This window comes from Asterias amurensis, chromosome 6 (genome assembly GCF_032118995.1).
Source record: "Asterias amurensis chromosome 6, ASM3211899v1".
NCBI lineage: Eukaryota > Metazoa > Echinodermata > Asteroidea > Forcipulatida > Asteriidae > Asterias > Asterias amurensis.
The window spans coordinates 25,099,577-25,124,645 of NC_092653.1; the positions used below are offsets into that span (position 1 = coordinate 25,099,577).

At 40.4% G+C, this 25,069-nt stretch overlaps 1 protein-coding gene across 3 annotated transcripts; it reads right to left on the bottom strand.

The window, feature by feature from the left end:
* Nucleotides 1–25,069, bottom strand: LOC139938789 (ARF GTPase-activating protein GIT2-like). 3 transcript variants are annotated; one of them, XM_071934420.1, is made up of 19 exons: nucleotides 24,928–25,069; nucleotides 22,643–22,779; nucleotides 21,805–21,917; nucleotides 19,563–19,664; nucleotides 16,544–16,640; nucleotides 15,477–15,563; nucleotides 14,706–14,836; nucleotides 14,120–14,214; nucleotides 12,915–13,012; nucleotides 12,133–12,205; nucleotides 11,920–12,014; nucleotides 11,181–11,304; nucleotides 10,005–10,189; nucleotides 5,370–5,519; nucleotides 4,593–4,898; nucleotides 3,610–3,686; nucleotides 3,118–3,324; nucleotides 2,464–2,527; nucleotides 1–1,862 (listed from the first exon to the last, which is right to left on the bottom strand). In XM_071934420.1, the coding sequence occupies exons 1-19, from the start codon at nucleotides 24,980–24,982 to the stop codon at nucleotides 1,665–1,667; spliced, it is 2,394 nt and encodes a 797-aa protein (XP_071790521.1). In that variant the 5' UTR covers nucleotides 24,983–25,069; the 3' UTR covers nucleotides 1–1,664. The 3 variants fall into 3 exon arrangements, with proteins under 3 accessions (XP_071790521.1, XP_071790520.1, XP_071790522.1); XM_071934419.1 differs by having other exon boundaries at nucleotides 19,560–19,664; XM_071934421.1 differs by lacking the exon at nucleotides 19,563–19,664.

Genomic DNA, 25,069 nt, shown 5'->3' on the forward strand with positions numbered 1-25,069 from the left:
TAATAATAAAACTTTCTGACTATATTTTAATTCTACAAGTGAAAAAAGAGTTCTACATACAAAAAATCTGGTTTTACAGTTTTGTACAAGTCTGCGTATACTGCACAATATTTTACGATATCTTTAACTTCCGATATAGTAAAAAATATTTTTAAATTCCGGAAGTTCCTTCGATTTATTCTGATTGATTTTAAGACATGCACTCTACAAGCACCTACTCAACATTACTCTGTTTATCGTTAACGTTAAAACTTATTTTTTTTAACACAAGAAAAAACCCGCTTTTTATTTCAGTTGCCTAACATAGTGATGTGACCTTAACGAGTTTTGCATGAAAAACTGCTAAGCAAAGACAAATATTGCTTAGCAGAAACAGGTTACAAGCCAACATACCGTGTCATGTACATTGTTTGTGGCTGGTACCCTGACTGGTAATTTATGCTTAGCAGACAAATTAGCTAAGCATGAATTTGTGCTAGTTCAGGGCCTAATTTCATAAAGCTGAAAAGCGCAAACTTGCTTATCACAGAAAAGGGTTGGTTAGCAAAAAAAAGCTTGCAAACATATTTTCATTCCTGACATCAAGAATAAGAAACAGGAAGCAAGTTTGGGGTTTTGAGTTTATAATTTTAAATTAACCACCCCTTCCACACTAAAACCGCAACAAATAATAACTCATTCAAAACATCTCTCAAGACAAACTCATGTCAAAAGCATTGAGTGCCTTTGAACTTGATTTTCCTAAAGCGCACAAATCCAGGGGAAGGGACAACCCTTCCCCTGGATTTGTGCGCTTTATAATACATCGTTATTATAACTGTTTTAAAAGTGAGGTTGACCCTGCAAACAGAAAAATAAATATTGTTTGAAAACCTCAATGAGTATGTTGATTTTGGGTAATTTTCGACTGACAGAAAACACAAACATCAACAGGTTTACATTAAAGACAGTGGACGCTTTGGGTAATTACTCAAAATAAATATTAGCATAAAAACTTACTTGGTAACAAGCAATGGAGAGCTGTTGATATTATAAAACATTGTGAGAAACGGCTCCCTCTGAAGTACCGTAGTTTTCTAGAAAGAAGTAATTTTCCACGAATTTGGTTTCGAGACCTCAAGTTTAGAATTTGAGGTCTCGAAATCAAGCATCTGAAAGCATACAACTTCGTGTGACAAGAGTGTTTTTTCTTTCATTATTATCTTGCAACTTTGACGACCAATTGAGCTCAAATTTTCACAGGGTTGTTATTTTATGCATATGTTGAGATACACCAAGTGAGAAGACTTGTCTTTGACAGTTACCAATAGTGTCCAGTGTCTTTAAACTTACACGATTTGAAAACAAGCCTGAGCCAGAGCCCAAGCCATGGCTTAAGAAAGGCCCCTGCACATGATGCATGCCAACAATTTTGTCTTCTGGGGACAAGACTTAAGACAGCACTCTCAGGAATAACTTTGAATCAATGATTTTGCATTCTGTGAGTCAACTGATTTGTGGAATGCCTGTAGAGTGTTAGCATTAGGGGAAAACTCCATTAAAGAATTTCTGGAAAAGGAATTACATAGATATAACAGGTGTAAGTTGCAAGATGAAAAGGATGTTTTTGTTAGCCTTTTTCTTTAATGGAGCATTCTTAGTATGGGGTTCGACTGTAAACTCCTTCACTGAAAACAAGTGACCAGCTGCTTTGCAGACTTGGCAATATCGTAGGCTCTTGCGATGATCTCCGAGGTCAGGCCTTTGAGGTCAGGGGTCACGCTGGGGTCAGAGGGCACGGCGTTCTTGCACTCTGTGTGGAGGCGAGTGGCACTTGACACCAGGATACGTAGCGGTGACTTGACTGCTTCAGTCCGTAGCTTCTGAAAATGAAAAGAAAGGAAAAAAAGCGTGTTATAGGTCGACTCCGATGCGATCGGAAATTATCAGGGATCAAATTCATAAAGTTACTAAGCAGAAAATACTGCATGATAAATTTCTTTGCTAAGCAAAACATTGAGTGGGGCACCAGTCACAACAGTGTAAACTTCATTTAATTTTTGGCTGCTAACCTGTTTCTGTTAATCAATATTTTTAATGTGCTAAGCAAAGTTGTTGTGCATACAGGCTTCATGAAATTGGGCCAAGGTTTTTAAGCATAAGATTCAGCTTAGCAGCAGTCTTGGCCAAACTAGAAATGACCATGGTACCAGTCACAGCAATGGTAACTATGGTATTCTGACTGGTTACCATTTTTTTTATAAGTGAATGTTGCAGATCAAAGACAAGTTTTGCCGGCCGAGTAATTGCAAAGTGGGTTTGAATCCCAGCAAGACACTTAAACAATCATAGATCTTATTTATTGACGATATCAAGCTACTATCTTAGGACGTTCTTTAGATGTTGGTGAACATACTGCTGTTTGTACAAGAAAGTAGTAGTGTAGAATCAGCATCAGAATAATGTCAATTCTATTGAACTCACCTCTGGAAAGAGATTGGCCATTTCAGTCACGGCAGAGCGAATATTGTCAGAGCATGATGCAAAGCTAAAAACAAGAACAAGTAGAAAAACAACTGCCACTTTACTACCAGTTTTTAAATTTTATTTCATCTCATTAGTTCTGGTTGTGAAGCCAAGGACTATCATAAATTGAACCTAGTCACTTTACTAAACAAGAAACCCAATGGCGAGAAGAAGAGGAAGGAATATGAGTTTTTGATTTTTCCTCCGTTGCTTTTTTCATCTTCTTTTCACACCCTTTGAGCCACTTTATTAGGTTGATATTGCTCAACATAAATATTAGACTTTATCTCACAAGTGCGAGTGGAATGCAGAAAAATATAGCGCTTCTGCAACACATATCCTGTCTTGCGTGCAACAGGCAAAGTTTCAGAATTTCAGAATGTTATTTCGTGACAAACAGCATGCACGTGCACAAAGATTAGAATGTAATTTTTGCACTGTCCGTATGCCTAGAGTGACGCATTGACACTCATAATACGCAGTGTGCAATATGGAAACTGAAAGTAGGTTATAGCTTTTTATACTACCCTCCAGTTCAAGCATCTGATTGGTGGATTAGTGCGTACTGGAAAATAATCTTTATTATTATAATTATTCCTACAGAATAATTACCTGTCCACTTTGCCTTCTGTTGCCATGGATAACAAAGTCTGTATCCTCTTGGTGATCTTGTCTGTGGCAGACACAATCTCCTCCAGCGTGGGTACTTTATCAGGGTCTACCTCCCCACCGCCGTCGCTGCGTGGTGATAGCTCAGCCGTGGGGGAGCTAGAGGCTGCAGGGGACCCTGGGGTGTCTGTCGTGTCTGGCTGGCTTGGGCTGGGGAAACAATTCAACTATTAAATTATGGTTTCACTGAATAAACAATGAGCGTCAGTGTATTTAGTTTTTTCAAAAAAGTTGTATCTTGCTCGAAAATGTTCTGTGCGATATTATTTAATGTAAGCGTTGTACTCAAATAATTGCATCATATTTTTAAAACTCTTATATAAAACTAATAATATGACTTTCCATAGTTTGCCAGCCACCTTTTGGCAATAATCAGTGACCATGCAAACATGAGGTCATGTTGGTGTTTCCTTTACGATTTGACCTTTGACTGACCTTGGTTCTGCTAGTTGGGTCTGGGTATTGTCGTAGTCACTTGCAGGTCTTTCCTCCTTCCCAGATGTATCCTCAGCCTGTGAGAACAAACACATAGTCATTGTTTTATGTCCTTTTTTTGAGAGATACAAGTAATTATTTAATATTAAAATAATAATAATAACAATAATAATATATTGGTTTGCGGTAACACCAAGTGTGTATCTACTTGCCAGGTAGAGTTTGTTCTACGAGAAATGTCTTTCTTTATTCTACTGTAGCAGAGTAGATTTATTGTATGTTCGGGAGACTTCTGAAAAGAACTGTCCTGCTTTTTTAACTGCACTGCACTACCCGGGCGGAAGGTATAGAAAATTGGCTGGTACTACTACTTAAGCTTATAGGATCGTAACTAACTGCACTACCGCGGAGTCAGTTCTTGAATTGGTCTCAACGTTTCGACTAGCTTGCTCTAGTCACCGTCAATAATATAATAGCCAGTTTTTATATAGCGCTTCTCACACCAGAAGGGCGTCTCAAAGCGCTTCCAACATTATTACCCCTGGTCACTGTGCGACAATTTATTTTCAGCTTAAACTGTTCTGCCATCTTGTCGCTATTATTACGAATTTGTTGTGTCATGTATTATCTGTCCGTCTGTCTGTCTGTCTGTCTGTCTGGTTGTCTCATTTCTTGTCTGTCTGTCTGTCTGTTTTTTGCAAGCTTACGCTTACCAAAACAGCCCTGTACTCTATTTATTTATTCATGTTTACTCTTACTTAAAGAAATGTTTTGCTTTACTCCGTAATACATGTAACTGTTGTTATTCTTTTATGAGAGTATGGAAATAAATGTATCCTTGAATTGAAATTGAATTGAAATAATGCGCTACTTGGCTAAATCAATCACAAGAACCGTCTCTGCCCTCACAGGTACCCATTTACCCCTAGTGATGTCATGATGAAGAACAATTTAATGAAAATGAAATATAGAACAATACCTACCTCAACGCCATCCCCGGCGTCTGTGATCGGTGGAAGGTTAGCATTGACACTCCTCCCCTTCCCCTCAGCTGCAGCCGCCTCAGGGGCAGCGGCAACAGGCACAGCACTCTCAGGCACGATAGAAAAGGGTTTAGAGCTGGATAGACGAGTATCAATCATAGACATTGGACGGCCAGAGACCCTCGGAGAACGGTTGACGTTACCGGCTTTTGGTTGGTAGCTTTCCAAGTCACGCGTCTTCTGTGGGAAGTCCATGTGACGCTGGATGGCACGAAACTGTTCATTTTCCTCTTTGAGTTTATCGACCTTGTTTAATAAAAGCATAAATTGTTTCTTGATGAGCCTTTAAGTCCAACTTTTGATTGATTTATTTTGCATGTAACTTGGCTCGTCTCAACCGCTCGGCCACGACATGCCACATTCATGTTACAATGTACACCAGGCTATTTCAGCTATTTATCTTCAAAGCTTAGTTCAGGAGTACAAAACAACCAGGAATCTGCGATCTTCAAATAAATCCCTTCTGACCCCCCCCAGTTATCAAAACCAAGTCGTACGGTTCCCGCTCTTTCCAATATGCAGCAGTTCAGTTATGGAACAGTCTTCCAGAGGTTGTTAAACAGGCTGAGACATCAGAACAATTCAAAACCCGGTTAAAAACATCTCTGTTTACTTTGTACAATAATTGTTGATTTCCTTTTACAGCGCATAGCGACCTCACGGTGATATGCGCTATATAAGAATGGTTTTATTATTATTATTATATTATTTTCTCACCATTGACTGCAGCATATGGACATCTTGATTGAGATCTTTATTCATGGCCAGGAGCTGAGTCACCTTAGCCTCTGAGGAAGCCAGCTGCTTCTTGACTTGAAGGTACTCCTTAAGAGTAATATACTCCTCAGGAACATCTGAGCTCGCACTCTGCAAGAAAGCAAACATTTCATTTTGATTTATTTTATTGTTTCATAGCAGACATCTTAAGGGCAGTGGACACTACTCAAAATAATTATTAGCATAAAAACCTTACTTGGTAGTGAGTAATGGGGAGAGGTTGATAGTATTAAACATTGTGAGAAACAGCTCCCTCTGTAGCGACATAGTTTTCAAGAAAGAAGTAATTTTCCACGAATTTGATTTCAAGTGTTGAGGCAATACTATGATGAGTAGTCTACCTTCAATGAGATAAAAACACTCTTGAGCATTGTATATGTACATTGCATACAAGTAGAACAGACTGTGTTGAGGCAATACTATGATGAGTAGTCTACCCTCAAGGAGATAAAAACACTATTGAGCATGGAATGTATGTACAATGTATAATAAAAGCAGAGCAGATTGTGTTGAGACGAGTCTACATGTACTTGCGACCCCCATCTAGGCTCACAATGAGCTCACAGGAGGCTGACCGTACACAGGAGGATCACAAGACTTCCACAGAGGATGTCTGGTGCCTTGTTCATTATTAGATAATTGAGTGTTTTGAAGGTTGGATGCCTGTGAGGCTCTGGCTACTCACAGGAGGTTGTGTCTGAGTTAACGGCTTGTTGATAAGGCTATGGCTAACATGGTTTCTCCTTAAAACAGTAGACACTATTGGTAATCACTCAAAATAATTATCAGCATAAAACCTTTCTTGATTACGAGTACATGTAATGGGGAGAGGCTGATTGCATAAAACATTGTGAGAAACAGCTCCCTCTGAAGTGACGTAGTTTTCGAGAAAGAAGTAACTTTCCACGAATTTGATTTTGAGACCTCAAGTTTAGAATTTGAGGTCTCGAAATCAAGCATCAGAAAGCACACAACTTCGTGCGACAAGGGTGTTTTTTTCGTTCATAAATTCGACGACCGATTGAGCTCAAATTTTCACAGGTTTGTTATTTTATGCATATGTTGAGATACTACTCCAACTGTAAAGACAAGTCTTTGACAATTACCAATAGTGTCCACTGTCTTTAAGAATGTTCAACAATGTGGGAAGCAAGTTTTGGAAAATTGGCCTAAGCATAGCATGCCCAAATGAAATGAGGCCGACTGAATGATTTACTTGGAGCTTATTTCCGATTTTCTAAAACCCTTGCCATCTGGGGCGATGTAAGCAATTTTATCTTCGTAGATCTTTAGTGGCCTTTATGTCTTTTATACATATTTATATTTTTAACACATTTATTGTAATGTCTGTATCTCAAATACAATTCGACGTTTTGCTGTGACTTTTGAAATGTTTTTAATAACCCCCCCCCCAAAAAAGAAGACTTTTGTGACTTTGATCTTATTAGTACATGTTTACTATTTCCATTCATATCAGGTGCAATTTGCACTTATGGATCCGATGGGCTGGAGTAACTTTGAGCTTTTGTTAGAGTTGAAAACCCTGATCATGTGTAATGTCATATGAGATTCCCATTAAAAATTTTACTTGATAACAACCTTAAGGCCTAAGTCCCCAAACAAAAACACGCAACAAAGTTGCATGTAACAATTGCCCTGCGTGACAAGGCCTTCAAGGATTAAAGCCATTGGACACTTTCGGTAAACAGTATTGTCCACAGCCCACACTTCGTGTATCACAACTTTTATATAAAATAACAAACCTGTGAAAATTTAGGCTCAATGGGTCATTGGAGACGGGAGAAAATAACGGGAAAACCCACCCTTGTTTCCGCACGTTTCGCCGTGTCATGACATGTGTTTAAAATAAATCCGTAATTCTCGCTATCGAGCATTGATATTGTTTGAATGTTTTCTCGAAAAGTGAAGCATTTCATGGAATAATATTTCAAGAGAAGTCTTTCACCATTACCTTCTGTAAATCCTGTAAGTTATTTGTAAATCTGTGAACTTTTATTTTTTGTTTTGTTCCGAAAGTGTATAATGGCTTTAAAACCAAAATTGAAACTTTATGTATGATTCTCCTAGACACCCAGACAACTGTAAATAAAAATCATGTCTACCTTCTTTGAAGAACCCTCAGAGGAACTTCTTGACATTGCTGGAGCCATCTCAACGGCAATAAACCATAACAAACAATATAATCCACAGACAAACAAGTTTACAGCGAGTCGTGCCCTTGCGGTCTAACCGCCAGAGTAAGCCAACGTCTTCTGAGACTGAGGTATACAATAATCTTCGCGTGGCCGGCTTAAGAAACCAGTTAGTAATAAGCAGTGTCTGGAATAGAACAAGTCCAAAATACCCCAGGGTCTCTTAACAAGAGGAAGTGGGACATCCACTGCTGCTGTAACCTGAACATCTGACGTCATACTCATAGGCTCGTGAATAGCGCCAGAGACTGGCCCTTCAGCAGGAGTGTACATTCACCTTTGACCTACATTTACTTCCTATAGAGATCATAGAGTTATATACTAGAGGGCGCACGAGTGATGCTTCGTGCACAAACGCCATGGGATCGCAAGATGACAAGCGTGTCATTCTGCACGCGCGTTGAATATGAAATACACCTTTGAGTTTTTTTTTATTGAACGCTCACGCGATGCTGTTTGATCAACTTACAAAATGGCCGCACAAACACACGCTGTGAGATGCCAGTTTTGTAAATGGCCGCCTGCGCGCGTATATAGGCCAGTGCGCCCTCTAGTTCTTATACTTAACACTATGATAGAGATACATGTATGCAGTCAAATTCTATGGAGGACGTGATAGGAGTGTACTGTTTGGGCATCTATAGAAAGCTCATGTCACTGCACGTACCCAATGATACCATTGTATCCAATGGAATCACTTGATCTGAGTAGCAGGTACATGTACCTGAAAGACAGGGGCCCAGCCTACAGCTGCTGCTGGTACCTTCTATGGACCCAGGGAAGGGGGTGTTTTTAGGAGGGACAATATTAAAGGCACTGGACACTACTGGTAATTACTCAAAATAATTGTTAGCACAAAAACTTACTTGGTAACGAACAATGGAGAGCCGTTGATAGTATAAAAACATTGTGAGGAATGGCTCCCTAGTTTTCGAGAAAGAAGTAATTTTCCACTAAAATATTTGAATTTGATTTCGAGACCTCAGAATTAGATTTTGAGGTCCTGAAATCATGCACCTTAATCTCGCAAATTTTTGTTTGTGCTTAGCTAGTTTTTGTGAGTAAGCGGCTCTATGAAATTGGGGCTCAGGTGGCAGTGAGACAGAATAAACTCAGTATAAAAAATACAAAAATAAAATATTGATAAAAAGTGACAAATAATACTAAAAATGAACACACCCTTAATCTGTCCGACAAGAATGCCATCAAATTAATTAAAGCTTTCCTGGAGGTCATTATTTAAACAAAATTATTGCACACCACTTTCTACAATATGCAAACAATAACTTCCAAAAATACTTTGGTGCTACCAAATAATCCTCTGTAATTAATAACATCCAGACGAAATGACTGTGGTTTATATTTTCGAAGATGTATCGGGTACAGCAAGATAGTCTCCTTACATGGCTTTATTATGCAGGAAGTTTCAATTTTTCAATAATGTGTAGGAGGGGGAGGGAGGTAGGGTTAGACTGGTCCCCTTTTTTTATCTGCAAGGATAAAGACTGGCACCGATGATATAATATTAATAATAATTTGGAGGGCTAATCATCCTTACTCGCAGCTAGAGCTGAATTGCGAAGGGCGCGGCTACAACGTGTTCAAGAAGCAGGCCTGCAAGGGCGCTTTTGCTGCCAGCCACATCAACCCCTTATGACCACGGAGCACAGCCAAAGATTGAAAGTGTTTGATTTTTCCCGAGGGAGGAAAATCAGATGGTCTGGAAAACCCTCGTGGCACAGCAGAGAACCAAAGCACAACTCAACTCACATATGGCCCTGGCCAAGAATCGAACCGGGGTCACCTTGGTGAGAGGCGAGCGCTTTATGCACAAGCCAACCGTGCAACCACATAATGAAACAAGTGGATAAATTTATCAGGCTTTCAATTTCTGTGTTCTGATTGGTCTGTTCTGAACTGATGTAGTTTGTCAGCTACATACACGAGGGCCAAATTTCATGGCTCTGCTTACCGCCGAATTCTCTGCCTACCATTTTCCGCATTCTCTGAATTTCTGCGCTAACCGTGTAAGCAAAGAATGCCTAGTAACATTGAGTACACACGCGCACAAGCCAAAATTCCCTGCTAACCCGTGAAACATGCTTGACGTAAGCGGAGAATTCCCTGCTTCGGCAAGTGCCGATTCTTTGCCAACGGTAAGTAGAGCCAGGAAATTGGGCCGAGCTGTAAGAGTATGCTTTAAATCGTCTGCTGATGCATGTGCATAATGTAATATAGTGAAATGTGTGTGCATGTACAAATGGATGTGAGGTCAAAGGTCAACTAGCAGGATCATGCCAGGTGCTCAAGACATTATTCACAAATAATTTTTTCTAAAAAAAAAAAAAAAAAAAACACTCACCTGTGATTTAGATCCCTCCCTAAGAAAAACGCCAGATTTAGCCCTTCCCTGGTCCCGATCATCATCATCATCTGATGCAACACTGTCGTACACCGGCTCATTATCGTCCAAGAAAACATTAATGTTATTAAGAGGTGGTTTCTCATGGAGAGGTGGAGGGGGGGCTCGGTGGATTTCAACGGTTTCTAAAAAGCAAAGATATAAAGGGTGCGTTCAATCAACTGAGACCAATCAAAACACATGGAAAGTTTTACGTCTGTAACACCAATAACTGTAGATAAAGACAGGAGACCAGACTACATGAGTCAAACTGGCAGTAGACAGGTACCTGCTACTCAGATCCAGTGATTCCATAGGATACAATGATATCATTGGATAAACGTGCAGTGACATGAGCTTTCCATAGATGCCCAAATAGTACACTCCTATCACGTCCGCCATAGAATTTTACTGCGTATCACTATGTGAAATGAATGTAGGTCAAAAGTGAATGTTCACGCCGGCTGGGGGCCGGTCTCTGGCATTATTCATGAGCCTCATAGTATAACGTCAGGGGCGGATTGCATTAAAATGGTCTTAGTCAGCAGTCTAAGACCAGTCAGTTATAGCCGGCTATCTGCCTTAGACGGTCTTAGCTTAGTCAGTCATTAAGCCTGTTGCAATAAGCCGGTCTTAGATAAGTTGGTGAAAAGTAATGCAATACGAACAAATGTCCCATTATTATACTTAGCACTCTGCAGGCACTGGCGGTACGGCATTGTTCTTATTGCTTTGGTTTAAATCATCGGATATCAAATCTGTGAGTTGTATCATTTTTACTTTTGGGAACATACATTTACGATACAATCACCTTGATCATCATCATAATGCCTCCCATGGGTGTAATCTATATTTCTAAAATACAATCTCATCCTAGAGCTCTTTATATCAAATCATCTACAACTAACCAATGCAGCGCCATCTTTAAAAACCAAAACAAAGACCGATTATAGCCAGCTCAGAGCAGGCTTAAGATTTAAGACTGGCTATAATTATATACCGCGCTATTGCAATCGGTCTGTAATTAAAGACTGTCTTAGCGCGTCTCAAGTTAGCCGGCTATAGTGCATAGACTGGTTTAAGACCGCTTGGTGCAATCCGCCCCAGATGTTCAGGTAACACTGCAGTGTTCTTTACCTTTGTCAATAGAGGGCCGTGTGAGTGAGAGGGTACCCTGTTGTCTCCGCTTTGCCTCTTTAAGAATGTCGATGATGAGGGTAGCAAACTCTCTAGCGCTGAATCGAGCTAGTTTCTGGCGACCCTGGATTGATTTGAGATAGATAAACAAATTTTAAGTCGATTTCAATAGAAGGGTTTACCGCATTGGAAACCCATGGCCAAAACTTCATAAAAATACTAACAGTCCCTTCCCTTCACCCCCCCCTTTTTGTCCCCTATTCATTGTTTACCCCCTGCTTTTTTATGTATGCTTTCTAACCCCATTCATGTATTTCCACTTCACTGCTTATGTTTCACTTAGTAACCTGTTCATGTTTGTTGTGTTGTCATTTAGCTTTCGAGAAAGACTCTGCTAGGGTCGAAACGTCAGGCCATTAACTATTTTTTGCAAAAATACTAACAAACAGCACTTACAAAGTGCACTTAACAGTTTCTGACAAAAAATGCTATTCAAGGGTGCCGGTTCACAAAGTCAAAGTCAAAAGTCTAGGATTTAGAACCGTAGACCAGGGGTGCATTTCACTTGCGCACACATACTGCAACCTTTCCGCACTACGTGATGACAATATGGCAGCGGACTGAATCAAAGATGGTGTCACCCTTAAGTCGGGCTGTATCTTCAGCCTTAGATCCAAGGGTTTTACTCAGTATCCTTACTGTACTATTATTATCAATATCGAAAGAGGGTTTATAGTACCTGGTTTCTTGTGGAAGACAGTTCTGGGTTCAGTGGCAGGAACGGAACCGTTTTATCAGCCCCAATAAAATTGGGTTTCTGTAACGATGACCAAACTGCATAGAAACAGACAACAAGAAAATAGCTCATGAGTATATACAGAAGGTTTAACATCAAGCTAAATTTGTACATAGAAATTCTTTATACTTAAATAAACAAAAGTCTTTGACTTACTTGAGTCTAGTTCTCGTCTGTCCACTTCGTCATATACATCCATCGCTAACTCCTCAAACAGATGATTGCTCAGCTGAAAGTCACACAAGAAATATCAATATCATCAAATGAAAAGGGCAAAATTAAAACTGAAAATAAAGTGAAATCAAATTGTATTGAAAAGGACCAGCTATAGAAAAGGATTTGACCCCCAAGAGATTTTGAAGCAGTAGGAATAGACAGAAGATGTTTATCATCAGAGGGTCGGAGTCCCACTCTGTCTCGTTGAGTATAAACCTGGGGTGTCGTGGCGGAGCGGATAAGAGGACCGAACTCAAGCTCTGGTGTTTCTGTTCAGCAGAGTGTGGGTTCGAATCCCTGTCGTGACACTTGTGTTTCTGAGCAAGACACTTACTATAATTGCTTCTCTCCACCCAGGGATAAATAGGTACCTATGAGGGCAGAGTTGGCTCTTGTGATTGATTAGCTTAGTGCGCTACATATTTGTTGCACAAGGCTGTATACTCCCCAGGGAGCTGAGATGGTTTAAGGAATGGTATAAGGCCCAGTGACCAGCCGTCAATTTCACCAAACTCTTCCTAACTTAGGATTAATCTTAGGACTTAGGATGAGTTAAGTTTCGTATCCATAGACATTAGGACACATTGAACCCATCCTAAGTTAGAACGGGTTGATAGGATTAATCATAGGGTTTCGTGAAATCGTCTGCAGGGGTAATAATGTTGAAGCCACTATTATTAAATCTCTGGATCTGAACCTCGAGTATAAATGTTTCAACTTACAGCTTGGAGTTTCTTCCTGGCCAGTTCAGCAGCTTCAGATCGGTCCAGCGAGCTGTCAGCCATCTCTGGGATCAGGAAGTGTTGGCCTCCAAGGTGGTCTGAAAGATCAAAAACCAACACTTAATACTAATGTTGAGTCTCCTCTGACGATGACTAGAGCTAGAAATATTGACAACACCAAATCAGAACTCAATCCGCAGTAGTGAACTTAAAGGAACACGTTGCCTTGGATCGGACGAGTTGGTCAAAACAAAAGCGTTTGTAACCGTTTTTTATATAATGCATATGGTTGGAAAGACGTTTTAAAAGTAGAATACAATGATCCACACAAGTTTGCCTCGAAATTGCATGGTTTTCCTTCTACTGTGCGAACCAACACGGTCGGCCATTTATGGGAGTCAAAATTTTGACCCCCATAAATGGCCGACGTGTTAGTCGACGAGGTAAAAGGAAAACCACGCAATTTTGAGGTATGTTTGTGTGGATCATTGTATTCTACTTTTACAACATCTTTCTACCCATATGCATTTTATGAAAAACGGTTACAAACGCTTTTCAAAAACCAACTCGACCGATCCAAGGCAACGTGTTCCTTTAATAACCATCCACTATAAGCTTAAGTAGTAGTCCCGTTCTACGTTCCGCCCAGGTAGTAGTTAATAAGCAGGACAGTTCTTTTGACAGCTGAGATGTCTTTTGAACTATGAAAATCTACTCCGCGGTAGTAGAATATACATGTAAAGCAAGACAGTTCTCTAAAGAACAAAACTTAGGCTGGACTAAGGCTAGAGCTGGAGCTCTGCTTGAGGCAGGGGCTCGGCTTGAGGCTTGACTAGAGGCTTGGCTTGATGCTGGGACTAAGGCACATGCCGGGGTCTGGCTTTAAGGCTGGGGTTCAACTTGAGGGTGGACTAAGGACGGGCTTGCAGTTTGGCTTGAGGCTGGGACCAAGAGAGGGGCTGGCATGAGCCTGGGGTTCGACCCGAGGCTTGGGCTTGGCTTGATGCTGGGACTAAGGCACAGGCTGGGTCTGGCTTTAAGCTGGGAGCAAGGCAGGGGCTCGGCTTGAGGATGGGAAATGCAGGGGTTTAGGGTTGATTTGAGGCTGGGACCAAAACTGGTATTGGGGCTTGAGCTCAGGGTTTTAGTTACAAACCATCAAAGATCTGTATTTGGACAATGTGTAAATTGATTATGAGTCTTACCTGGTCTCTTACTGCATACAAAGAAAGTCAGCCTGTCAGTGAGTTCATATTGACACTGTACAAGACGCTCGGCTAGCTCAAGATGGCCCTCCTCTCTAAGGTAAACAAACAAACATCATTGTCAATAACCTTCTTTGGTTTGCGGTAACACCATGCGTGTATCTACGTACAAGGTACTCAAGGTGCTGAGTATATACATATACAGACTTTCAGAAAGATAGGTTATTGAAGTTATGAATTCTGAGACCCTATTATGTAGCACCTTAAAAGGGTTTACAAGGTGCTACGGCGCATACAGCAGCCACAGCCAGGAACACCGGGGCGAACCCCTTCTCTTTTTGATAAGTGTGGTTCTTTTACATGTGTTTTTACACAACACATGGGACCAGCTGCTTGTCACGGCTGGGGATTCGAGCCCACACTCTGCTGATCAGAATTATCAGAGTGTTATTTCGCTGCTCTTAACCACTCGGCCACGACACTTCCAGAATAAACAAACTTAAATGCTCTCTAGGCAAAAGCCCCATCCCCCCTTTGGTGAGGACGACCCTGCCCATCCACCCTTTTTCCTTGGCACTGTACTCACTTTGCTAAATCAGCCGGTGTCTGTCCATTATTGTCCATTGCCCCCGGGTCTGCACCATAAGCCATAAGGAGCTCACTCTGTAAGCTCTGCCCTGCGTTGCTTGCAACATGTAACGGTGTGTTCCCTTTTTCCTACCATACAATCATTTAAAAGAAGGGTCAAAGATAAAATACATACGTCTCCTGACGATGACTAGAGCAAGCTTGTCGAAACGTTCAGACCATTTAGGGCTCCCATTAAGAGGGAGCTGTTTCTCACAATGTTTAAATTTTCAACAGCTCTCCATTGCTGGCTACCAAGCACCAAGTAAGTTTTTATGCCAACAATTATTTTTAGTAATTATCAATAGTATTCAGTGCCTTGGATCGGACGAGTTGGTCTATAAAAAGCGTTTGTAACCGTTTTTTTTATAAAATGCATATGGTTGGAAAGATGTTTTAAAAGTAGAATACAATGATCCACACAAGTTTGCCTCAAAATTGCGTGGTTTTCCTTTTACTGTGCGAACTAACACGGTCGGCCTTTTAAGGAGTCAAAAATTTGACTCCCATAAATGGCCGACCGTGTTAGTCGACGAGGTAAAAGGAAAAATGTGCAATTTCAAGGCATGTTTGTGTGGATCATTGTGTTCTACTTTTACAACATCGATCTACCCATATGCATTTTATAGAAAAACGTTACAAGCGCTTTTCAAAGACCAACTCGACCGATCCAAGGCAACGTGTTCCTTTAAGTTTGTGTTTGTAATGCAAAACAAATTCTGCAACTTACCACATGGTAGAAGTTTGCTTGAGCACCGAGTGAGAGCAGCCTTAAACAGGTCTCAAGATTACCTGTTCTTACACTTGAGTGAAGTTGCTGCCAAAGAAAAATCAATCAAAATTAATTAATTATAATAATATAATATTAACAGGTTCTTATATAGCGCATTTCACAAAAACCGTCTCAATGCGCTTTACAATAGTGCCCTGGTCATTGGGTCAATGAACATCCCTTTAATCTTTCTCAGCTCCCTGGAGAGTAAACAGCCTGAGCAACCATAGCGCTCCAAAGGCTCTTCGATACACAATATCAACCTCTACCCTCACAGGTACCCATTTATACCCATGGGTGAAGAGAAGCAATTATAGTAAAGTATCTTGGTCAAAGACACAAGTGCCACAACTGGGACCTGAACCCACACACCAATGACTTAACTACAAGTACTTGATTTTGATGCTCTTAATCACGTGGCCATGACATCCTATTACAACAGAACTAAATCCTTCAGCTCTTTCTTGTGCTCTGGGAGCCCAAGCAAAGTCAAGCCCAAAGAGGTCGAGGCCATCTGACCAATGTCGATCTGCTGAAAAAGGACACTGGATTTGTGACAGCTGGGGAAGTGTCCATGTGCATGGGGGACAGGAAGACCTGGAGAAACCTCAGCCGTAATATCATTGACCGAGGACACCACTCCAAATAAAAGAAATCCTTCAGACTCAAACTCACGACGTGTCACATATAAAGCAAAATCAACTTCACATTTTTGGGACCCTTTCGGCAAGGTTAAAAAATGGAGACAGGTTTGTTGAATTTGAAACATCGCATGGTGGAAATAAAACATGGAAAGGTTTGCAGTGACACCATGTAATGACTATCTCTAAATGAGTTGGGATGATTCTAAAAAGTACTATTGGTTTCAACCCAACGTTTCGATCAGTATGCTCTCATCGTCTTCTGGAGAAAGCTGGACTCTGATGCTGTATGCTGCTTAAGTACTACGGATGCGGATTAGCTTGGTGATGTACGAAGGCGGGAGACAGGTTTAGGATCTACCAGCTGAGATGTATTCTACTTACTTTACTAAGGTCTTTAACATTGGAATCTTCATCCTTCAGTCGATGAACAAAGTCCAGTCTCTGATACTTGGCCCGAATGAACTCTGATTTAGAAGGGCTAGAAAACAAAACAAATCAATACCTCTTGGTTACTTAATTTCCTTACAACAAAATCACAAGGAAATTTGGTTAGTAATCCTATTTTTATCAAGGAAGAAATTACATGCTGAAGCAAATTTTTGTGCTTAGCAGCTCTATGAAATTGGGCCCAGAGCTTAAAATTCTTTGAATCGGAGGATAAGGGTGGAATTTTTACAAGGTCAGTTCAATACAAATCATGCAAACTAATACAGAGGAAATCCACAATTAGGGGCAGTGTGTATTTAGTCCACATGGCAAGAGGGGTGGGAGGGGGGCCTGTTAAACTGAGATAAATATGTTACCATGAACACTTGGTTGTAAACTTCAAAACAACTTTCTCGAATAAGTAGATCCATGACCCTGACCAACATAAGGTCAAAAATCCTATATTTTTTTTTCTGGGTATTAATTTCTGACAAAAATAATAATTTCTGGATTTCAAACCTTTGGTACAAGAATCCAAATAAACTGACAGAAAAAGCTGAATGGGCCAATTGTCATAGAGCTGCTTAAAGACAAACATCAGCTAAGCACAACACAATTATGCTTAGCAGAATAAATTTATGCTTTAGAATAAAGGATACCAGCAGCCAATATACCATTTACCATTCCATCTGTTATGGTATCATGTTCATTTGTTCTAAGTTCTTCGAAGAAAATTGTTAAAAGCAAAATTTGCTGCTTCTAGCTCTTTGAAGTTGGGCCCTTGTCTTAATGCCCCCTATTAAAGTTTCTCATGGAGTTTAAGATTTCAAATAGAAGGGCAATTTGCAAATTGAAGGCCTTGCCCTCTTGAAAATGATATGCTCAACTGCATATAAAGGGAACTAACTACTCTTTCTTCAAAACAAAAAAAACAATGATGAAAATCACTGTTTGAGAAATTTAGTCAGAAAAGCATTTGGGTAAATAATTATGCAAAATGTGAACAAATCATAAAATAAAATTGAGCGAGAAGTTAAAAATTAATTACGTAAAGTTAATGACAACCGTTTTAGACAGGTTCGGCAGAGGTGTACAGAACCAATTAGATTAGGAACGAATCCAGTCGACCCAAATAATTTTTTGTATCAGACCAATGAACTTAACATTCGGCTAATGACAAGATCGACGTCTGAAACCAAGGCGCTCAAGAGTCGTTTCGAATGATTGCAATGGTCGATCTTTCGACTTCTGGCTTGTCCAGTCACTCCTAACTGTTTCAGACGTTTGAACGTTTCATGTACTTAATTCAGAATTTGGTTTGCCGTGACTCTGTAAGTGCCTGTTTAAAACGCGTGTACTTTAAGGCAAACTACAGTCAGACAGTGGATGATAAAGTCCTGGGAGTCGAAAGCTTCTCTTTCCCAATCTACTTCTTTGTCACTCCGCTAACATAACAATAGACCGATCCAGTAGGCTCCGCCCACGACGCACGTGTGAGCAAGAACACGTGGAGCTCTCCAATGCCTTTCTGCACAACTCTGCTGCGCGCGCCAAGATACACGCACGCATGTCTGACCATAGTGCCAGACCTTCCTTGCATTGTGGTAGGTCAATCTGCAATGGGGCGGAGCTTAATGGATTGGTCTACTACTTTTGTAATTCTTTGTAAAAAGAAATATATACTTGAACTTAGAAGTTTCAAATTTTTTATCCACGAACAAAAATATTTATAAAAATGCAGAGTAATACATTATGAAGAAAAAGTGGTGTTATGAAATAGAAAACAGTTATAAAAATAAAAGCAGCATGCAAGTATTAAAAAACATGACAAATAGTACTTTTGAAAACATGTATTAACGGAATGAAAGAGTGGTGACGACTGACCAGGCGATATATTGTACAGCCTTTTTAAACCGGCATGGTCATTAGGACTAATGACTGGCTGTGTAATAAAGGACCCAGCAATATTCATAGTTTATTATTGCTGGGTTATGACACTGCAAGGTTCTTAACTGCTGTTCCAGACTCAGTCTTTACTACTCTTGTTTTCCCATTCACAAATACATAGTACTCTATTTTTGTTAAAAAGCATAAAAGTAAAGGAAAACTGTAATTTAAAGGAACACGTTGCCTTGGATCGGTCGAGTTGGTCTCTTCGAAAAGCGATCTTGAAACCGTTTGTTATAAAATGCATATGGGTAGAAAGATGTTGTAAAAGGAGAATACAATGATCTACACAAATATGCCACGAAATTGCAAGGTTTTCTTTTTACCTCGTCAACAAACACGGTCGGCCATTTATGAGAGTCAAAATTTTGACTCCCATAAATTGTTGATTGTGTTAGTTCGTGACGCAAAAGGAAAGCCGGGCAATTTTGCGTGATACTTGTGTGGATCATTATATTCTACTTTTAAAACATCTTTCTAACCCTATGCATTTCATAAAAAACAGTTTCAAACGCTTGTTATAGACCAACTCGTCGATCCAAGGCAACATGTTGCTTTAACGTCTAAATTCTTTCCATTTCTGTCCTTAGGTCGCTTTGCATGCTCATTGGTACATGTTTGTGTAATAATTTTAGTGTCGTATCGCGATGTGTTGTGATTGCGTATATTGCGATGTGTTGTAATTGCCATGAATTTAAGCTTGCGCACTAGTACACATATAATGGCTGTTAACGCTGAACGCGCTTTAGACAACTGGTTTTAAATGGCTCTAGTTCTATACCATTACCAGCAATTTCACCAGGTTAACATGGTCATGTGACTGGCTTTTAACCAATAGGACAGCCTAATCTGTCCGAGGTATTTATGAATTACAAAATGAACAAAAAATTTATTACTTGATACAGATGGATTATGCTGCATGTGTAAACTACGATTGACCAATGTTGCCATGGCAACACAGTAAACAAAAATGGCTGCTGCAGCTTCATGGTGGTTGTTATGAATAGAGAAGGTCAAAACTTACGACCTTGAAAACGTCAGGTCCGCGTTCCTGGAGGACAGACGCCGTTTGGTAAAACTGTGACGGAGACTCCAATTGTCCCCGGAGTCCTCTATGCTATTCCGCCCACTGTTGTTGGGGGCATAAATAAGCATTCAGACAAACAAACACACGAACAAACAAACAAACAAACAAACAGACTTAAGCCTTTTTGCCATGTCAATCACATAACCCAATTTCATTTTGATAGCTGCTTACCAGAAATACTGCTTAGCACATTTGATTGTTCAGTTTGAATCAGCCACCAAATATATTATCACACGTTAAGAGTAAGTTAGGCACAAAACAATTTTGCTAACCAGTATTTACCAGAATCTGCTTACCAGGCAAGCTACCATCACAAGTAACATTTCTGAGTTTTGCTTAATAGCAGAACACTTAAAATCTGAATTGTCTGCTTAAAGGCAGTGGACACTATTGGTAATTACTCAAAATAATTATTGGCATAAAACCTTTCTTGGTGACGAGTAATGGGGATAGGTTGATGGTATAAAACATTGTGAGAAACGGCTCCCTCTGAAGTGCCATAGTTTTCGAGAAAGAAGTATTTTTCCACGATTTTGATTTCGAGACCTCAAGTTTAGAACTTGAGGTCACGAAATCAACCATCTAAGTGCACAGAACTTCATGTGACAAGGGTGTTTGTTTCTTTCATTATTATCTCGCAAGTGCGATGACCGATTGACCTCAATTTTTTCACAGGTTTGTTATTTTATGCTTATGTTGAGATACACCAACTGTGAAGGCTAGTCTTTGACAATTACCAATAGTGTCCACTGTCTTTAAGCAGCTCTATGAAATTGGCCCATGGCTTGATTTAACACAGAGCTAAGATTGATCTAAAGTTTGAGTCACTCTTAACTGATCAAAAGCTCTCCATTAGTCGTTACCAAGTAAGTTTTATGCTAACAATTATTTTTGAGTAATTACAGATAGTGTCCAGTGCCTTTGAACATGTATCACATGGCCAGTCCCCATTTCATAGCAGGGGTCGAAATTGCCGCTAGCCCGCTAGCCCGGGACTACCAGATTTACAGCCGGGCTACTGGTTTTTCCAGTTTGATAGCCCGACGGGCTAGTGAAAAAATAATGTAAAAATCATCATTACAAACAACAAAGAACTATGCTATATGGTGTATTGTAAAGTTTGAGCCGTGACGCTAGACATAATGTGTCTTTCGGGCTACCAAAATCTCATCAGGGCTACTAAAAATTCCTGGTTACTAGCCCTGCTGACTACCATGAAAATACACTTAATTTCGACCCCTGCATAGAGCTGCTTATCACAAAAATAGTAGCTAAGCACAACAAATTCTTGCTTACAAGAGTAAGTAATACACCATGTCTTGTAGCTGGTATCTTGTTTATTTTTGCTGAGCAAAACAAATTGTTAAGTAATAGCTTCTTTTTAAGCAGCTCTTTGAAATACATGTAGAATCCTGAGCACAGTGTTAGCAAGAGGGTTGTCTGTGTGTCTTAAAGATACCCAGCTATAAATTTGGACACCCTGTTTTTGTAATGTAAAACAAATGTAAGTGACAAATTTTTGACACCTAGTCATGGCAGTTTTAAATTTCCAGCAAATCTGTAAACCCTTTACTAAACCCTGGTTAAAACCTTGTCCCTAGGAGAATTTCCCCCAGGCCTGATGCTTCACGGAGGCAATAAAGATTGCCTCCATGCCACTTGGTCATTGCCTTGGTGCCCTTGAAATGCTCCAGGAGAATTTACACTTTCAGAATGGGATGCCCTTTGACCAAGGAAAAAATGCCTTGGTGGACTTGCCCTTTCATAAAACAAAGCATACAGGCCTGTTCCCCCACTCTAAGAGCAAGTTAAGTCGGTCTCAGGTCGACCTAAGATTTTCTTGCAACTCCAACAAACCGTCGGCAACGCACCTGTAGGTAAAATATGCTCAGGTCACAACAACTGAGAAATCGTGCGCCTGCAAATGGTTTCCAACCGTCAGAATCACGTCGTACAAATTGAAATTGTTCTACTCTTGCGACTGTTAATATTTTCGAGCGGCGATTGTTTCAGATTGTCTTAAAATCATCGTAGTTACGCTCAGGTCGTAAATAAACGCTGACTGAAAGGTTTCGCTCAGGCGCAGTGCGATCCTGAAAAGTCAGCCACTGACTGTTTTTTGTTGAAACAAGGTCGACCTGAGGCTTTACATTACTTAGCAGTAAGATGAGTAGATACTTACTGTATGGGATCCTTTGGAGATGGTTTACGCTTTCCACTACGGACTTGTGAGGGATCCAGAAGAGAATGCTCCCAGATTGAGTTGGCGCCGTTTGTTACAAGAGCATACACCATCTAGAACATCAACAACAAAATTACATATTATCCATAGGCTTCTCCCAGGGATATAAATGGGGTACTGCGAGGGTAGACATGGACATGGTTGATATTTTGTTTTAAAAAAATCCTCCTGAGCGCCACGGCAGCCATGGGCTGTGTATACTCATCAGGGAGCTGAGAAAGATGACAGGAAGGTTATTGGCCCATTGTCCAGCGGCCGGTTTCACAAAGAAAGAAGATTGCTCGCAACTGCAAATCAATCAAATTTGCTTTTAAAGTACAGTGTGATGTCACAATGTAAATTACTATGGTATAACTGACAATTTGTCTTTTGATGGATTTTAATGCTATGTGAAATCTAGATAGAGAGAGAGTTGAAGTTCATAGAAACAACGTACGGGGCACTTGCATGCGCGTTTCCTGTCCACCATATTGGGGATTACAACATGTGTTTAAGCGCGCATTTTGTGCAGAAACATGTGTACTATCCTTTTGTGCATGTTTTGACCCCCAATATGGTAGACAGGAGGGAAAAGTTTCCGTATGGCGCCACCACTTTTTCATTCGATATAAAATAATATAGGAACTTATTTACCTGATTGATATATCCCTTTTTGTAAAAATGAGTGGAAAAGTGGTGGCGCCATACGGAAAGTTATCCGACAGGAGACCTGCAGGTACATGCGCGCTGCGCGTTGTGCAATGGGAAAAAGTTCATATGGTCTGCATACTATACCCACCTCTCTAAGACTCCTTGGCCATTGTGAGCCATGGTTGATGGCACGGATCTGTGAGATGTGTCGTCCGAGGCTACGGTGCACACTGCAGCATTCATCACAAACCAAAACCCCACGATTCAGCGACGCCCATCCTGGATCTGTGGAAAATTTAACAATTAATTTGGTTTACTTCGTGAACATTTATAGCAACAATTAGCCAGATGCCGGGCTACACAGCCGATGGTTATGGGGTTGTCCTAAAACCCCCTCCACATCCACCCCATGTCAGAACCAAAACGTGTCCCAATTCCGAATTCATAAAATTAAAAAATAGAAAGAAAATCCCTGATTTAGAACTCACATCGTGTGCTTATGCAAAGCAAAGAGCACCATGCGACCTAGACCCAGTAACTGGGGCGCTGTACTCCTTTTCAACAATTTTTGACTTTATCTGTCGTACTAGCGCCCCAGGGAATGGCACAGAATTTTAACGAATACCCAGTTTTTCGCGACACCCAGCCACAAAAAATGCCTCAAAATGACAAAAAGACCAAACAAACTAGCTCAAAAATCGCCTACTCTATTCTCGATACGTCTAGGATGTAACATCAGGCATTTAATTGTACTCACGATCATTTTTTAAACTCCAAATCGATGATTTTTAACTCCGCATCGTGGAGCGATTGACAAGTCTGCGATTTTCGGATGTGTATGGTAACGAAACATGGCGTCGCGTTGTGGGTGGATGTCCATCAACGGCTGTTTAATGCTACACTTGTTACAGGCGTTGCAGCGAATGCTATACATTGTACACGGGGATGGGTACAGGCGCTGCAGCTAGCGAGTGCCCACGTGCGTTCAATCATGGGCAACGTAACTTACACGGTGCCGGGTTGTTGGAAAATTATCAGAAAGGGGGTGAAAGTTTCTCAGAAAGGGAATATTGTCTGAAAGAGGGGATTTTTCTGGTCATCGCCCCCCCCCCCAAAAAAAAAAAAAAAAAAGGGGGAAAATATGATAAATAAATAAAAACCGCTGAACTTCATCTAGGCCTACGATTTTTGTGCATGGTTAAATTGCTTCTTATAATGTTAAGTGCTGCCAGTGTCACTGTAGAATTTTTTTTTATTTATTTATCATCTTTTTTCCCCTTTTTTTCGTTTTTTTCCTTTTTTTTTTTTGGGGGGGTGCGATGACCAGAAAAATCCAGACCAGCAGACTTCATCCAGAACCATCCAGCTTCATCCAGCAGACTTCAGACCAGAAAAATCCCCTCTTTCAGACAATATTCCCTTTCTGAGAACCTTTCACCCCCTTTCTGATAATTTTCCAACAACCCGGCACCGTGTAAGTTACGTTGACCATGATTGAACGCACGTGGGCACTCGCTAGCTGCAGCGCCTGTACCCATCCCCGTGTACAATGTATAGCATTCGCTGCAACGCCTGTAACAAGTGTAGCATTAAACAGCCGTTGATGGACATCCACCCACAACGCGACGCCATGTTTCGTTACCATACACATCCGAAAATCGCAGACTTGTCAATCGCTCCACGATGCGGAGTTAAAAATCATCGATTTGGAGTTTAAAAAATGATCGTGAGTACAATTAAATGCCTGATGTTACATCCTAGACGTATCGAGAATAGAGTAGGCGATTTTTGAGCTAGTTTGTTTGGTCTTTTTGTCATTTTGAGGCATTTTTTGTGGCTGGGTGTCGCGAAAAACTGGGTATTTGTTAAAATTCTGTGCCATTCCCTGGGGCGCTAGTACGACAGATAAAGTCAAAAATTGTTGAAAAGGAGTACAGCGCCCCAGTTACTGGGTCTACATGCGACCATGTTCCTTCCAACCTGCTGACCAACCGACCAACCGTATGTCCACTGTCATTGTCACAAAGTGTCAAAAATTTCGTTTTATTTATTTATTAATTAATAAGACTTTAGACTTTTGTCCATTTATTTATCCTGATTATTTAATTAGTTTTTAGGGCCCAAAATAAAAACTACAGACAACCAAGATGCAAACAACGTCCTATTTATGTGGCTAACAATTTATTTGTAGGCAAACCAACAAGACAACAAGGTGTCACTGTCGTGTTGCTGTCGTGCTCGTGTTGTTGTCAATGAAAGCCTGACATCAAAAAAGTAACATTCACTTTCCTTGCCTCGCCTGCTTCTTCTTAATCTTGACACGACACTGACTGACAGAAAAGTCAAATACTTTATGTCTCGACTGTTTTGTAATTGTAAGTGTCTAAAATGTACCATATCAAATTATAAATTCAGAAATAAGTATATACTAACCAGGCGATCCACAGTCTGCACAAATTTCCCCTGGAATTCTCTGCTTCGCCCTCATTTTTGAGAGTAAATTTGGCCCAACTCTCGTCAAAAAATTATGTCTTCGCTATCCGGAAGTGACCCGACGTCAAACTTAAGGAAATTC

Excerpts from the sequence above, each read along its gene's own strand:
- LOC139938789 (XM_071934419.1), bottom strand. The coding sequence starts at position 24,982 with ATGAGGGCGAAGCAGAGAATTCCAGGGGAAATTTGTGCAGACTGTGGA. Across the intron at positions 12,206-12,914 it reads CCAGGAAGAAACTCCAAGCT|CTGAGCAATCATCTGTTTGA; the intron begins GTAAGTTGAAAC and ends TGTGACTTTCAG. Across the intron at positions 3,325-3,609 it reads ACCCAACTAGCAGAACCAAG|CCCAAGCCAGCCAGACACGA; the intron begins GTCAGTCAAAGG and ends TTGTTTCCCCAG.